Source organism: Tyto alba, unplaced genomic scaffold, assembly GCF_018691265.1.
Source record: "Tyto alba isolate M040663 unplaced genomic scaffold, T.alba_DEE_v4.0 Super-Scaffold_21, whole genome shotgun sequence".
NCBI classification, from domain to species: domain Eukaryota; kingdom Metazoa; phylum Chordata; class Aves; order Strigiformes; family Tytonidae; genus Tyto; species Tyto alba.
In genome coordinates this window covers 20,466,689-20,483,722 of record NW_024881295.1, presented here as the reverse complement: position 1 = coordinate 20,483,722, position 17,034 = coordinate 20,466,689, and the positions used below count along the sequence as shown (strand labels likewise).

General features: G+C 43.1%; 1 protein-coding gene across 4 annotated transcripts in view; it reads left to right on the top strand.

Moving 5' to 3' along the window:
• Positions 1-17,034, top strand: part of DGKI (diacylglycerol kinase iota) — a 217,958-nt gene that overhangs the window by 41,545 nt on the left and 159,379 nt on the right. Inside the window, exon 1 of one of the 4 annotated variants that reach the window (XM_042795526.1) lies at positions 1,654-1,740. The exons of the other annotated variants lie outside the window; for them this stretch is intronic. Coding sequence (XP_042651460.1) covers positions 1,667-1,740 — 74 coding nt within the window. The 5' untranslated portion in view covers positions 1,654-1,666. Of the gene's footprint in view, positions 1-1,653; positions 1,741-17,034 lie in introns of those variants that run through there. 4 annotated transcript variants of the gene reach the window in all.

The following is a 17,034-nucleotide window of genomic DNA, read 5'->3' as shown; positions in this document are numbered from 1 at the left end:
ACTCCCCGACGGACAGCCTTCACCCCCTGAGCTCCCGAGCACGAGCGCTGGCGCGTTGCAGAGGTACCTTGGGACTCGGTGCCGTTGTGAGTTTTGCTTTGTTCTCCGTCGAGCTCCCACGCGCTGCGCTCAGCAGAGAGAGCTTCTCGTGACCCTTTCCAGCCCCTATCGGCAGAGACCCCCCAGCACCAGTGAAATATTTTGAGCTTCACGGTTGCTGCTTAAGAAGAAAAAAAAAAAAAAAAAAAAGCTTTTAAACTGTGCTTTGCAAACTACAGCGAAGGTTTCATAAAATGGGTATTTTTAGCGTGTCATAAAAATATAAAGCCCCACTCTTATTTTTATCCCCTCAGTCTCTGCAAAATTAATTGAAAGCATTTTACCTTGCTCTCCTTTGCTTCCCTGACTTTCAGAAACTAGCTAACTTTAGGACCCAGGAGAGAAGGCGTCATCAGATGTTGGCAAACGCTGGCCATGTTGTGTGTCTATTTATAGTAGGTGTGTGTCTAACCACCTTGTCCTTCTTTTCTTAGCATCAGCTGGACGAGCTCAGCCTTCAATTATCCATGAAGCCAATGATAATACAAGGAAAGCTATGTAAAGCAGGTGGTCAGAGGAGAGAGAAAAAGAGGAGGTAGGTGACAGGACAGGGAGAGATGAGGTTTTAGGAACTGAAAAAGATCCTTTTGCTCAGCCTGAAACCCCTTATTATCTGTAATAATTATTAATAACAGGGGTGTCTGCACAAAGTCATTGTGACTGCTTTCAGCTGGTACATCCCTCCCAAATGTTATTTCCCTCATTTATTTTCACTGTGTTGGCAATCAAAGGCAGTGGGTGTTGGGGTTTTTTGTCTTTTTGTTTTGTTGTGCGTTCCCCCCACCCCGTTGCTTTTAATAGATCTTAAGCTGAGTGTTCTCACCCCCTCTCTGTCCCAGGTGTTGATATTTGGGTTAGTAATAGCAGGTTCTAGTTTCCCTGGGAAAAACTGAGCCTCTGGTATTTCTCGCAGTTGTAGACTGCGTGTCTCTGTTTCCTCTTTTGTCTCTACTTCAGAGAGGATTTTGCCTGTAAGGACTTGGGGGGGGAGGAAAGGGAGGAAGCCAAAGGGGTGTCATTCCACCCGTCGCCAATGACAAAGCTGATTGTGAGCTATTTATCAGCCTTTTTTTTTTTTTTTTTTTTTTTTTTTTTAATGGCTCGTCTCTGCTGCTTTCCTCTCTAAGCACACGGGAGCAGGACAGCATGAACTCTGCTCTTGACAGCAGCTCAGGTTCTGACACCATCTGCCACCTAATCCACATCCAAGGAAGGGTCTGACGTCTGTGTGCATGTGTGTGCACATACAGGCTCCCCACGTAGCCATACATCATTTCAGCAGGCTCATACTGACCAGCTCGCGAGCGCCATTTCTTTTATAAGATTTAGCCTTTGATACTTGTTCTTTTCTTCCTCCTGCTTTAGATTTCCCTGATTTAGTTTGACATCCTGTGGTGGGAGGCAGGGGAAGGGGCTTATGAGTTGAAACCGGAGAAGATTTCCTCAAAAATTGAACACCTCTCTGTTTTCCTACCTAGCCTTGCTCTCTGAGGTGCTGGACTTTCAGATTTTTTTTTTTATTTATTTTTTTTTTTCACTTTTCCTGGAAGTCATGAGTGTGGGATGCATGGATTTATTTTGCAAAAGCAGCAGGAAACAGAACAGGTGCAAATTGTCCATGCCAGGCTCCTTGGATAGCTGGTAAGTGGGCTCTTGCAGGAACTGTTGAATTTTAAGCTTTTCAGTGACATAATGATCCGTCTCGTTTGACTGTGGTCTACAAGCACTGAATACGTTTCAAGCTTTCTAGGTCTCCTTCCTCTAACAATACGTGGAGAATGACAGTTATTGTCACATGTGATGCTGCGTTGTATCTGCTGATGTTTTTAGAGGCACTGTATTCAGTGCAGTTCACTGATTGCACTCGATCGTGTTGGCTCATGGCATTCAGCACAGTGCACATGCAGTGCTGTGGAAAAGGGCTGGAGAACCGAGATAAGAAGAAAAGAGGGGCTTTGGGATGGATGGGAGGGATGGAACGGTGGGCATTCAGAAATGCCTGTAGCCACCAGTTGCAGCACTTTTCTGGGCTATGGTAATAAATGTTTGAATTGGCTTCTGGAAGACAGTAGCTCTCTTCACTGCTGGGTGGCTCTCACACCCGGCGGTTGTAATTCCTTCCTCCTGGGTGCCCACGCATAACCCTTTCCTCCTGCTTTGAAAGGGTCTCCATTGGAAAACCTGGAGTTTTTCCTGGCTGAGGATGAAGTAATAGTACTCCTGTCAAAGGTTAACCCAGTCTTTGGAAAAGCATCCCTACCTCTGCCAAACAAGGGGCCAGGAATTCAACTTGCCTGCGAAACCGAGCAGAGTTCTGCCGTGTAATGCAGAGGGTTTCACCCAGTGCTTCCCGATGGATCTGGAAAGACTCCCATCATCTGCAAGGGGCTTTAGATCAGTCTCAGTTAAAGCTCTCGTGGGTTCCTCTGAAGTTCTGCTTTGCTCTGTGGTTGGATTTTCCTCCCCCTTCATCTGCCTTTGTAGATCCTGTCCCTCATTTTCTAGGCACACGCTAATGGCAGGAAGTTATTTGCCTGTGTGACCTTCACAGCAGTTTCTGCGTCACACTGAGCATGGACCAGAGGAATCCTGCTGTTCTGTTGCACTTTGTTTCATCAGTCGCATTTAAAACAAAATAATAACAACAAAAAAAGTTTCATACTGAATAATGCTCATTAATTATGAAAGCGAAGGAACTTCATCGTGTTAATTTGAGATAGATTTCTGTACAAAAACTAGTTAATCAGCGATCTTTGCTAAGTGCATTTTATTATTCTTGTAACAGAAAAATGACTTTTTGACTCTGAGATCACTCGCGGAGGTATTCAAGGAGAGGTTTATATTAATCCCGTATTGACATGTATTGAGGAAACCTGAAAAGTTCTCTCCCTTTCCCACCACAGACAATTGCTTTCATTTGTCATTTCTAAAGGAGGCAGGGGAATAATTCTCTACCCTCAGGTAGCAATTTAAGATTGATCTGATAAAGACAGAATATTTCAGACAATCGATTAAAGAACTTATCTTCCAACGCTGGTTTCAGCTCTTGTGTAGGATTGTATCCTGTTTTTGCAGCAAGACGCTTCCAAGCTTCAGGTTATTTTTGAAAATGGATTCTCCAGAACAAAGTAACAGTTGACCTGGCAGAAGTGTGTGATGCTGTGGTTTTGTTTGGAGGATGTTGTCCTTCACGTGTTGCGTTTGTCCATGTAGGGAAAATAGAAGTGTGCACATGGAGGAACTGGACTTCTGAAGTCACATTTTTCTATTTGAACGTTCAGTCATTTTATCAGTGAAATACATATCTACAAGGCGGTGGGGAAAATGCTAGTGTTATGTGTGTGAGAACTGTGCCTCAGTTTGGATTTATAGTATTTAGAAAGTCCTTCCTTTCCTAGCACATTTGTTTTCCAGTCGAAAGTGTCTTCTAATGACTACTGATTAATACTAATATATTGGTCACTAAGATAAAAACAAAACTCCTTTCTCTGCTGAAACCTCTCGAGGGAATTAGAAAGCGCTCCCTTCAGTACTAGTTTAGTGATTTGTTGTTTTCCAGTTTTATCTCTCTGCTTCTGTGTCTCTGCCATTCTATCTCAGCATGGTGACTGTGTCTCATCAGCGTAGCCCTTCGCCAGTCTTCTCTTGAGGTTTTGACAGACGTACGCGGGGAGGGACGAGGAATTCCCTTGGGCATAGGTATTCCCTTTGGGCCTCTAGCCAAGCAGCAAGGAGCCCAGGAGGAAAGCTGGTCCTCATGGGAGGTGCAGACCGCTCTTGCAGTCAAAAGCTTGGAAAATTCCAAATAAACTGGAAAAGCAGGAATGTTTGAACCAAATCCAGACATTTTGGGGGTTCAGTTTCCAGGAAGGTTTCGTGCTTGTATGCAGAGCAGTGCTGTCGGAATGCATGCTTTCAGAAGGCTCTTTAGTCAGCTTATTGCAGTCAAGCTCATCTGGCACGATCAATAAGGCGAAACCATAAGAAAAACCAAAAGCACAAACAAAAAAGAGAACTGAGACTCCCTGTCTCCGCTTGCAACATTGGGAGTAACTGTTGGAGAAAAGGGGCAGCAGGGGATGCTGAACATGCGCCCGGGTCTGGCAGTTTGGAGTGTTTCTGGCTGTTACCTGCATCACCTGTTTCACAGCTAGATGTGCTATTCCCTTTGGAGATAAATGCTTCACTGCTGCTATTGGGACTTTGTTAGTGGAAATAATGTTATTTCTGAACGTGCGTAAAGTTAAAATTTACTATATTGCCTTTGTTGTGTTTTTTGTTTGTTTTTTTTTTTTTTTTTTTTAAGGCGGTAATGTTGGATACTTGTGTTGAGACCAATAAGTTACTTTTGCGGAGCCTGGGTACATAGTCTTTTTTGAAAATGTTGTCCCTTTCAAGTCTGTTTGAACTTTTAACTTCAAAATCACTTTGAAAATATAAGTAATAGGAAGTGACATTTTTGTTTTCCTTGTTTTGGAAACAGTGGATACAGCATATGTTTGCTCGTTTCCTCATCTGTAAAATGCATATATATGTTAATTATGGTCAACATTTCATAAATTATTTTTAGGCTGAGTATTTTTAACAACTTCAGTCGCTTCTGAGCAGAGGTAAAGACATGGGTCAAATTATTAACTACAGCTCTACAGACAATTAGAAGGCATTTTTTTCCACTTGGTCTGTAACTGGAAGTCTAATTTGCCATAGCTCCTTAAAGGTAGCAATTGCTCTACATTGGAAACTCTTGTGTCAGTTCTTGGTTACCCAAAACCTAGACTTATGCTACTGTTAATTTTATTTTTGTTGTTGTTTTTGTTGTTTATTTTGTGTTGTGTTTTTTTTCCTGTGGGATTTTTTTTTTTTTTTAAATGATGGGATGAAGTGATCAGAAATACCAGCGAGGAAGCTGGAAATCTGATGAGAATCTTGAATTTAGCTATACTTCTCATAGATTATATTTTCATATTTCAAAATTTTCAGACAGCAGCAGTTTGCAGTCAGATTCAGAATGTCAAGCTCTGATCTGTGTGTGTGTGTGTGTGTGTGGTGATCTTGAGGTGAACTTCAGTTTTCCAGTATGATTAAATTTAAAATAGAGTTGTTCACCTCATATGGAAATATTTGTTGCATGCAAATTTGAGACTTTTACATCAGGAGCAAAACATTATTCTGTATTACGTACTCTTAATGTTCTGGAGTTTTGATCTGCATGTCCCTGGTTTATATAAAGCAACTTGAGAACGCAAGGGGTGGCAAATCACCCAGACCGGATGATACTCATCTCGGGTTACTGCAGGGAATAAAGTGTGAAATAGCAGAGGTACTGATGAGGACACGGGATATATCCTGAAAAATCAGCAGCTGTTCGTGACAATTGACAAAGGAGCAGTGTGGGATCTACCTCCGAAGTGGAGCAGCGAGGTCCCGGAAATCTGGAGATGGGCACGCTGCCTTGTCGCTGCAGGGGGGCGGAATGAGAATCTCGGGGTAGCGCGGTGCAGTGGCTGGCCGGGCATAAATCTGGCATCCAATTACCACGTCATTTGAAAGGAGGAATCTTACACCTGTTAGGCTTTGTAAGAACGAAGTTGCACAGACGTGGGATTACACCTGAACACAGGAGGAGGACTGTGTGGGGTGGTAGACCTGAGTTGCTAGGTTTTTCAGAAGGCTTTTTCTTGGAGTTATGTGTCAGGACTTGGAGTACACAACATGAAATTATGACGACAACAATTAGAAAGGGAATGTGATTTCTGCTGGCTCTCATTTCTGTCCTGCCAATGGAATGCTTATTTTAGACAGTAGGTTCCTAAACTCCTGTTTGTCTTGAGCTTAAGCAGTGCACACATTCTGTATCTCACCCTGGAGGTGGATAGCGTAGCTCATCAGGGTATCCTTAGTCTTTGATTTCTGGGAGATCTGCGTGCAGTGGGACGCTGCATCAAATGTTCCTTAAATGGTCTCAAAACCCCCTGATGCAACTAAATCCTTAAAGGTGAGTGCAGACAGGACGCGTTCTCTTAAAACTCCGGATAAGTATTTGTGCCCATGCTGAACGCTGCAAGCACACGAAAGCGTTAAGTGTGCCGCGTGCCGTGACTTCGTTTAAAGGAGTCTGGGAGCATCTGTGGAGCTCACAACTCCTGGATGCCACTGCAGCCCCCTGCTCTCAGCAGCATTGATGTTAGACGGCAATCCAGCTGGCATTTGGAGAACTCAGCGGACTTCAAACCCTGAGCATTCCCTTCCTTTAGGGGGGATGCGATCCCTTTACGTGGTGGTATCAACACACTGAGATAAAGCTGAATGTAGAAATTTCTATCCGTTTGCCCGCCCCTGTGTTCTTTAGAGAAGCAGAGTGTTTCATAGGCCTGTCAGCAGGGAAGTTTTCATTTGCAGTAAATTCATATTTGAAAAAAGGGAGAGGAGTAAGTATTTGGTAGAGACTATAAAGGATGACAAAAATCTCCAAGTAGATTTCGGTGCACCAGCGACTATGTATCATGGTGACGTTCTCTAAATGTCAAGTAATGCATGCTGGCAAAAATGGTCTAAATTCACATGTAGTGATGTGCTCTGAAGCTGTGCGGTTCTCCAAGAAATAAAAGTCACTGTGGATATTTCAGTGAGGATATCTAAACAGAGTGTTACTGCAGTTGAAAAGAAAGGAAAAAGAAGAGAGAATTTCTGAGGAACACGGGGGAGGTAAAGTAGAAATTTGAGTATCTGGGTTCATCCGTGTCTTCTGTAATTTCTCAGGGATCAGTCTCTCCTGTAATAATCTTATTCTACTTTAAAATAGTCAATGAAAGAGTGCACTTTCACTGTAATTAATCAAAAGCAGCACAGAGGTAATAAACCTTTGCCTAACTCCTACTCTTGCCTTGCCTGCATAGAGCGTGAATGAAACTCACCAGGTGTTTCTATATTTACTGAAATTTCCTTAACTCAAGGTCTTCCCTCAGCTTCAGGGTAGGAAATGTTGGTCTAATCCTTCTGAATTGTGGATGAATCACTGGAGTCCTTTGGCTGGAGAGGAGCTCCTACAAGGAGGGCAGTGCTCTGCTGCCAAAGATCTTTATTTGTTATGTTGATTTAAAGAAAGCATCTGAAATGCTTTATTGTGTCCCTTCTCTGCTTGCTTTTCTGATGAATAAGTATGTAATTGTGAGGAACTGAGAACAGCTCATGTGGCCCTGTATTTGAGTGAGAAACTGCTATTTTAAATTAGGTTTGAAAAGATTATTTTAAAGCTGAAGATTGTGCCCTTAGAAAGAGCACTGGAGATGTGGGGGCATGGAGAAAGTATAGGGATTGGTATATTTAAGGCTTTATGGAGTTTTAGGTTGAGATTTATGCCCCTTCACTGGAGAGAAACAGCCAGTTACCTGGATATTTTGGAAAGACACTGATACAGTGGCAGAGCAGACAGTGTACAGCTGGGTTTCTCCTGGTGAATGTGAAGTCTGAGATTCTGCTTAAAACAGGAATGTGTCTCCTGTTGCTGTATTCGGCGGGTGGTGTCAGAACGGGTGTGGCTGGTGCAAATTAGCACTAAAAACACTCAGCAGCTCCTGATGGCACAGATCTCTGTCGGAAGGGAAAGCCATTATGTAGGTGCAGTGCCCCCCTCATGTCCCCAAAGATGAGGCTGGGAACTAACTCCCGTGGTTTGGGTGAGCTGGGCTGAGTTCAGGCCAGGAGGTGAGCGATGGGAGAAGCTGTGGAAGCTCTTGTTACTCAAATGGGTGGATTTGATGTCTCACTAGCAATATTGGCAATTCACCAGCCTCTCTCAGGAAGGCTGTTGGGTCTAGGTATGTAGCTGCAGCGCCTGGGGTTTCTCTTTTGACAGACAAGGAGGCAATCTCAGCGCAGTATTTAGGGGCTGCCTGACGTGTTTTGGTTCACTTTCCTATACACTCATGTGTATGTTTCCAGGTGGATCTCATCTGCTTCAAAGCAAAGTAGATGGATGACCTTTCTGCATAGCTGCTTTACCTAATATGGACTGTTCACTCTGCAGGATGTTTTAGGTGAGAAAATTAGCATGTGAAATGGTAGCATAGCGATATGGTTTGAGTTGGGTTTTTTCTTTCCTTGAGTCTTCTTATAAATCATACTGTGCCCGGAGACCTCGTGTTGGGATGTGACTTACATAAATGGTGTGCCTAAAATTAATTACAGAACAAAAGTGATTATTCACTATTTACTGCTTAGAAGTTCATCAGCGTTAGGGGTCAGCTCATATTTTGGTGAACTTGTAAATACATGGTTAATTGCTGTATAGTGCGGAAAGGGTGTTACCCAAACAAAGTGGGACCTTGATCAGTTTAGGATTTCATTCTATGGGAAAACACAAAGCTGCTGTCATTATAGAGTCAATAAACCCGTGAATTGATGTATACTAACATTTTCCTTGGGTTGCATCCTCTCTTGCCATTCTCTATGTGGGAAGAAAATGGTTTTCTGAGAATGTTTCTTCTGATACCAGTGTTGGTGTTCCTAAACACAACAAATCCAAGTGTTCTGGGCTTCAGTTACTTCTTGGTCCTGGTCAATATGAGGCTCAGTTCTCTTATGAATTATTTGGCATGCATTTGGACTGCTTTCTCAATTTTACCTCAGCCCTGCAAAGGGGTAGGGTTCAAACATAGTTAACCATGGTACTTTCTGTTCCATGAGGCGTACCCAGGTTATAGCTGTTTCATTTAGCACAGTGGTCCCTTGTTGCTGTTATGTCCTATTTATCATTTCCAGGAAAACTTTAAAGTCTGTGCTGCTTGCACTAAAAAAAACTGTTCTAGCAACAACTTTTTCCTTTCATCCATAGGAGAGAGATCTCTGTTTTATAACTGTTTTGTTTTGCTGTTTAAATATATTTCTATGGAAAACAAATTTCAGTCTGCATTGTCCTCCTTTCTATGATCAAAATCATTGACACAGAAGAGCTGTAGTTGTATTCTTCCTCTCAGAGCGGGGATGCTGATGCTTTTAAGGGAAGACAGAAAGAAAAGCTTCAGAAGTGCACTTTAATTTAGAGATGTGTGCAAATTTGAATAGATTTACAATGCTTCTTGTAAAATGATGAGGAACTGAAGTCTATAGGGCTTGAAATTGGAAGAAGTCTGAGACAACAAATGGAGCTATTGGGCTGTATAGAAAATGATTGTCTGCACAGCCCAGTGAACTGAGGGGAATTGCAGGTATAAAAAAAAATACATGCAGCCGAGTTGTCAGACTGTTTCCCTCATCGTGAGTGCTTCCCGTGAAGCCTTACCAGTGGGCTAAAACAATTTAAGTCTCTTTGCTGGATCTTCCTTAGCAACCCAGTTTTGTGCTGTTAGAGGCGGTGAGCACCCTCGCTTCTCTTCCCATTTGTGGAGCCATTTCCAGTTCCCTGCAGACGCCTGGGACGTGCTGGCCTTGCTGGTGAAGTGGTGTTGGGGCAGTTACGGTGTCAGAGTTACCTGGTAGCTGAAAGGCAGCGTTAAGTGTCTGAGCAGTCTGGTGGAAGCAGCTATTGAGGCACACTTTAATTGCATTTAATCTAAAAATATTTAAATCTATTTAAGCTAAATATACACAGATAATACTTTGAGCAATGCCTGCTACCTCTGTTTTATACAGTATTGGAGTTGTATCTGCAAGAAAGGGAGGTATTTGTTGCACACGTAGATAAGGCATGTCATTCCCTTGCAACTCAACCTCCAGAAATGCTCCAGAAATTATCGAAACTACTATCTTTGTACAGCTACCTTCTTTGGACCATCAAGACCTAACCCACGAGCAAGAGCTGTGGTACGTTACAGCTTTAGGGGTGAGTGGCTAGTGCTTTATTTTCCAATACGTGTGAGCTTTGAGAGATAACTGTGAATCCTCTAGGGATTTGGATTTACTATTGATATGCAGACAAGTCCCCACGCCTGACTGTAAAACTGCTCTAGGCTGGAGACGGGCTGAAGTTGCAGTATTTAGTCACACTCCTTCTAGTTCTGCCAAAGCTGTTTGTTTATTTTGTGATCTGATTGACATAACGTATTTGCATTTAATTTTTTTGTTTGGTTGTTTTTTTTTTTTCCCTGAACAGCATTAATTTTAGTCTAGAAGAAACTAAATTGCATTGGCCTGTGGGTGAAGATTCTTGGTCTAATAACTGATCAAAGAGTAAGACGAGAGGCAAGTGATCAGGTTTTGGTCTAGAGGGATGTTGTCAGGGATTCACGTGGAGCTGGAACGGTTGTTGCTAAACGTGGTCTTGGAAATCATTGGGAAACGGGAAATAAACCATGGGGTGCTGAAACTTGTCCCTAGGCTATTTAAAATGAGAATTAATTGCAGAGTTGCAAGAGGATCACTTGTAGTGAATGAGTGGACTATAAAATGGGGGGGTGTTATTCTGTGTTGATATGGCTGCTTTTCTCCACCTGCATTATTTTGCAGCTAACTCAGACAAGGATGGACTGTGCATTAGTTATTACCCATTTGGAGAGAGATTTAGTAGCCACTGTAGATAACTCTATGAATATTTCTGCTTAGAGCTCAGAGAAGCAAGCAGAAGTCAGAGACAGCAAATAGAGCAATAGTAATTTGATCAGTGAAATCGAACAGTTTATGGATGAGAAAAGACTCGATAGGAAAAGTTTTACCAGCTTGAATGGCATGAAGAGCAAACGGAAGGCAGGTAGGGAGTGTTAATTTATCTTTTCCTATGACGTAAGAGCCAGAGAGCATCGAATAAACTTGTCAAACAGATTTAAAAGAATGGGAATTGGTTTTGCTCGCAATTCACTGTTATGTGGTGGATCTCATTGCCACACAGTGTCACAGAGACAAACATACCTGTATTAAAAGACCAAATAAATGAACACTGTAAAAATCCATTGCTGAGCATGAAGTGGGAGGATTTGATGCAGCTCATCTCGAGCAGACCCAAGCTTTGCTTTGCTGAAGGCAGGATGGAGATGTGTAAGGCAATATACCTTTGTGCTTGCCGTGTTCTTGTGCCCTCTCTGTAACCATCCATTACCAACTGGTTGCGGGCAAAACCTGCTGGCTAAGGTGAACACTTGGTCTGTCTCCGTAAGATTGTTCTTTTGGTGTTGGAGTCTGTCTGCTGTAGACAGCGGTGAGATTTCTGTGCCCTTTGCCCTGAGCTGGTCCAGGCTGTGAGCGGGGTCCTGTTGGCTCGGAGCGGCTCAGCGGGCGGACGTCCATCCACACAAGGTGGTACAGGCGTGGGGGGTCCTTGCTGTCACAGAGGCGTCGGGACTGCGTGTGAATTCTGAGCTGAGATGGAGACCACCCTTGCCATGCTCTCCTAGCATTTCCCCACTAGCCAGCTTAGTTGATGTTACTTGGAAGAACCCAATTCCTTTCCTCTCTGTAAAATATTATGTAGGGAGCCCGTATTTCTTAATGTGGGGCCAGTTATCTAAAAATGTATGTGCTTTACAAAACTTGGCATCAAAACACATGAATCCGCTTCTGCCTTAAGCTTTTGTTCTGGAGCCTATTTTCTTACGGATGGTTCCTGCTATGTTTCAGTGTTTCAATTTGTGCTGAAAGCTTGAATTTAACTGAGTGGTTTAATGGTCTAAAGCCAGTTAGGAACTGCAGAGAACGCTCACTAAGCTTGAAATAATCCACGTTACCCACATGCTTCTAGTTTTAAAACCCCTAGAACTTCATAAAGATCAGTTTGAAAGAAGGAATTTTGCTGAGCTACCAGACAGGGAAATCTTTAAATCTGTCAGATCTGTTGTGTTAGCAAAGCAGGAGAACAGGAACGGAAACTGGTTTTCCCCTCACTTTCCTGATGCTGTAGTGTTCATTGCAGAGCTGTACAGAGTGGTGCAGGCTACTGTACACTGATGTTACTCTGTTGTACCATTGCGGTTTGTACCAGCTGAAAACCTGATTTGTGAGGAGTTCAGCAGTTGGGTTTTGGTCAAAGTTGCAGTGAAGGTTTTTTTTGCAAGGCAGTATCATTGACTCCAGTGAGCTCAGGTCATATGCACTTGTCCTTCAGCATGTGGCATTCTGGAGATCCATGCCAAAAAGAGGTTCTCTACAGAAGCTGGCGCATAGTTTCCAGGAAAAACAATGAAAAGTACTTTCCAGTTCCTGTATATGTGTACACAGTGCCCTCCACTAGCCCTCTGAGGTTTGGCTGGATCCTTAAGGAAGAGTAATGTGGTTTAAAGAAAACATTGGCTTGTTGTAATCCTTGTCTCTTTGTTACAGTTTCCAGTTCAGAAGTATTTCTGGTTTTTTCCTTCCTTTTTTTTTTTTTTTTTTTTTTTTTCCTGAGCCTCTTTCTTGACTGGTTGCAGCTGGGGTTGAAGGAGAAGTCAAGGTGTTTCTCTCAGTCCTACAACGAGATATATACATCTCCCATGAGGAAAACAAAAGTTTTGAGAGGGGCAAGTGATTTTTCAGGTACCTTAATCAATCTACCTCTGATCTCAGGGATCTCATTGTTTTGCAAATGAGAAAGAAAAAAATGTTTTTCTTTGTCCATGCTAAGCAGTTCATGGGGAGGGGAAAAACCTAAACACCCCCTCCTCGACCCATCCCAATACTAAAAAAAAAAAAAAAAAAGTCAAACAAACAAAAAAAAAAAACCCAAACCAAAACAAAGCCAACCAAACCCAAAAATGTAGGGAAAACAGGCCTTGCAAGAAGAAACGTGTGAGAGAGAAGAAAACAAGTTATCTGAAGAACAGAATTAACGCTTAGCTGTGTATAAAGTACCAACACTAAGGTGCATGGGATGAGATTATATTGTCTCTGATTCATTGTTCATTTCAGGGGGGTTTTCGGTGCCCTTGTTGGGGGTCTTCTGAGGCTTATCGTTGGCCATAGAAAACATCCTTTCCTGGCACGGGCATGTTGGGGGAAGACTGCTCTCCCCACTCCCCGTGGAGTCCAGGGCTGACCTTTCTAACCTCAAACAACTGGTTTCTCGCCCTCTGTGAGGACCAGGACCGTTGGGCTTGGGACGTACCCACTTGGCTTGGTGATTCCTGCTCAACACGAGCCTTTAGAGGTGTGAATAATGTGTGGTATGGAACTAGGAGCATTGGTCAGCGGAGGCTGGTGCTGCATGGTGCTCTGTCCTGTTGGGAGAGCCGCTGAGGAATGGCGTGGGTGGTACCCGCTCAGTATAAGAGATCATGACACATTTACGGATGCAACTACTAGCCAAAGGAGCAGCCAGTGTCCTTTGACTGCTCTCATGCACCTGGTACATCTGCTTGGCACCTCTCACCTCTGCTCTAGAAGCAATGGGGAATGAGTAGCTTATTGCTTTATCTGGCTGGAGAGATGTTTTCTTCTCAGCTACCTCAGCTTAGAAGAAGAAAAGCTGTAGGTCTTGTTAAATATCACTCTCATCTAAGATATGGGAAAATAAAGTTTTGGGGGAGTTTAATTCTTTTCTTCACTGCGGGGGTGCCAGTTGAGTGGGATTTGTTAGACATCAGTATAATACAAGTAATAAGGATATTCTGATTTGCCTGAAATGAACAACCTGGGAAAATCACACAAAAGATTGATTACACGGGGCTCCCTCTTTTCTGTTTAAAGTCTGTAAGTTCACGCAAGGACCTGCCCTTCTGGCTGCTCGTTTCCAGAACCCTTCTGAGGTGTACCCATGGCATAAAGCAGCCTCCCAGCATGTTATGTATCACAAGGTGATGTGTCAAACTGGGAGAAAATAGATACTTTAACAGAAAGTTCCGCACTTAAAGAAGCAACATACCTCCTTGCTTCCAATCTTTTTGGCTAGGTATTCAAAAAAATATTTTCCCACAAAAGCTGTTTATTGCTAACTCTATACCAGCAAAAGTGGGGAATGTAATCATTGCCTTTGAATTTGAAAGGTCTGGGAGGGATGCAAGGCAGTACAAGTAGTGTGGCTTGTTAGCAATGGCTGCAAGTGGTAGGCATGTGGTTCAGTAGCTATTGCCTTGTTTGATTCTTTTTTGTTAAAGCGCCGAGTTCCTCTTTTTCCAACACTATTTATACTTCAGATCCTTGTTTCCACTGCTTTGACTCTTGGCACACATGATAATTAGGTAAAGATGACAAAAGCTGTGCTTACCTACTTTTCTTTAAGTAATGCAGGAGAACTAGGCCTTCAGAGAGGATTTAAAAGGAAAGAGGATAATGATTTAAATTGGCACAGGAAGTAAACTAAGGGGATACAGAATCTAATCTCTGTGGTGGATAACAAGGAGAGTAAAGTACTGAAAATAAGGGGAATATTCAAGTCCTTTGTGTTTTTGAAGGGACTGCTGGCAGAGAGGCCTGTAAGGAAACTAAATTGTTCTTTATAAAGCACTTTTGACATGAAAGAACATATCATGTACAAGAAAGACTCTATTGCCAGTAATGCATTTAATTTAAATTTATATCAACTTGACAGGCCAGATATGCCATATAAGTCTCTATTAAAGATGAGAAACCTTTTTTTTTTTGGGGGGGTGGGGGGGTGGGTGGGTGGGCAGGAGGATACACTTCATACCTCTTACATGATATCTGTATTTGGATCTCTCTTGTGTGTGAAAAATTCATTAGTGCTCAAAATGCTTAAGTGGAAAATCAAGACTTTCTTTTTACCCCAGGTCTCTTCTTCAGTGAGAATATCCTCCCGCTTCTGCTGAACCTGTATGGAATTAACTTCCTCTGTCTGAAACAGCCCGGGGGGACCAGCTAGGACTCCAACAGATAGATCTTACATGTCAAAGTAGCTCTTATTTTCTCTCTCATTCACATTACCATTGCAAATATTTGTGTTCTTTGTTCTTCTTGTCTAAATTCAGTAAGAGATGCTTTATATTAGGGATTTTTTTTGAGGTTTATTTTATTTTTTTTCTGGAAGCTCCAGAGAAAAGAAGTAGTAGGAGACAAATTGTTTGGCAAAGTAAGGTCATGCTGAGAGGGGAGGTTGCAGCACTTTTAACTTGTGAGATAAATTTAAACCTGCAGTGTTAATCTGAACGCTAATATTTCTGACATTACTTCTCTTAGTGCAGGTTAGCTGATCAGGGTCAGGCTTAAATGAAACACTTCAAATCCAAAGCCAGGGCTTCACACAGGAGGTGTGTTCTGTGACTTTTAGATGAACGGACCTTCCCTGGGTGGACACAGGTAACAGCTTAAAAATCCCCCCAAAACCTAGGTCGCTTAAGAGGTCTCCCTTCCTTTGTTAAAGCCTGGTGTCCCCATGCAGTGTCTCGGTGTGGGCGAGGAGCTGGTACCTCCCATGCACGCTCTGCAGCAGTTTGTGGAGGTGCTGGGAGCTGTGTAGGAGCTGTCCCGGGTTGTCCCCAGAGCGGGATCTCCAGGACGTGGACATACGGTGGCTGTGAGGTCCAGCTGCTGTCTGGTCACTGCTGGGCTCGAGCCTGTGCCTTAGCCTGTCCTTCCCTCCCACCCTTCACGTCCCTATAGACTCCCTTTGTCTTGACTTGTGCCCTCTTTGACTCGTCTCGTGCCTCTGTCCTCAAGCTGAAGGTCTAAGTTTAGGCTTGACCGCCAAATCGTGGTGATTGAGCCAAATTCCTAAGGCTGTTCTTAGGTTTTTGAGTTACTAGGCATTTTGGAAAACTGTACTGTGCACCTCTTTCAAAATAGTGCCTTTTATTTAAAAAATGAACCGAATTGTTCACCAGGGCTCTACTCTAGTAGAACCACACTTCCCTCACTGAAGCCAACTGGTAGCAGATTAAGTATTGCTGGGAAATATTTTGTAACACTGACTGACAAATGCACTTGTGCATTGCATTCAACTCTTCGCATGAATCGTTAGTGGTAAGCAGCGGTTGTATAAATAAGTATAACTGAGGGCACGTGCACAAAAGCAGACTAGAGCAGGTTGAAGTAATGCTGAAGGAGAGGGAATCTCAGCAGTGAGGACATACATTGGCTAGTGGATGGAACCGAGATGGGAAATTTCTAGTTGTGCTGGGATTTTTCAACCTGTAACAGAGCTGCCCCAAAGAACTGCATCCTCTACTGCTGCTGTTTTGTGTTTCCTCTGAAGCTGTCTACATGAAGGCATGTTTCTGGGGAGACCCAGCCAAACTGGGGCATCAATTCTGACACAGCAACGTGAATTGATGGCTCCTGTGGCAAAGGGAAAAATACATTTTTAAGACAGACAAAATTGACTTGCACCAAGAGACACTGTTATTCTTGCTGAAGGTATTTTGTCATTCCCGAGTCTGTTACTCATTGTATTTGTTGTTATAGCATGGGGGGCTGATTAGATTTGGCAACAAAGCTGCAAACTCTTAGCTTCATACTGCGTACTATGAGATAGGGAAAAAGTAGTTGGGAATGAGCACACTGTAATCTATTAAAATGGAGTCTTGGCTGGGCTGTTGCATGTATTGCTGTATGTATGTGTTAAGGTAATAAGATGATTGTCAAAAAGTGTGTGTTGGAAGGAGGAAATGGACCTATGGTGCACCTAAAGCCCTAGAGGTGCATCTGTTTTGGTGAGCTGATTTGACCATCTGCTGAATTTCGCAGGGTGGTTCTGGCAGCGTTATGGGTGGATGTAAGACAGGCTTTAAAGCGCAGGGAGGCGGGAGAACAGGTGGACACCCATATTATCTAGATACTAGAGCATATCCACCTATGACAGTGTAAAGAGGTTGTAGTAGCAAGACATTGTGTTGTGCATCATTTCCCTTTCCCTCTCCCAGTACTCTTTGCCCTGCTTTGCTCCGAGGACTGATCTTACCTGATGCTCCGTTTTGATGTGGTCCACAGCTCAGTTTCCCCAAAGGAGACACTGCTAGCTTATCCCAACTGAATCTGCAAAACAGGGGTGGTTGAGTGGTGTGCCGTAACCCAAGACTTGCTTTGAGGATGGGGTGTAATTGAGAGAGATAGTGATGAGACATGTTGCCTGAAGACAAT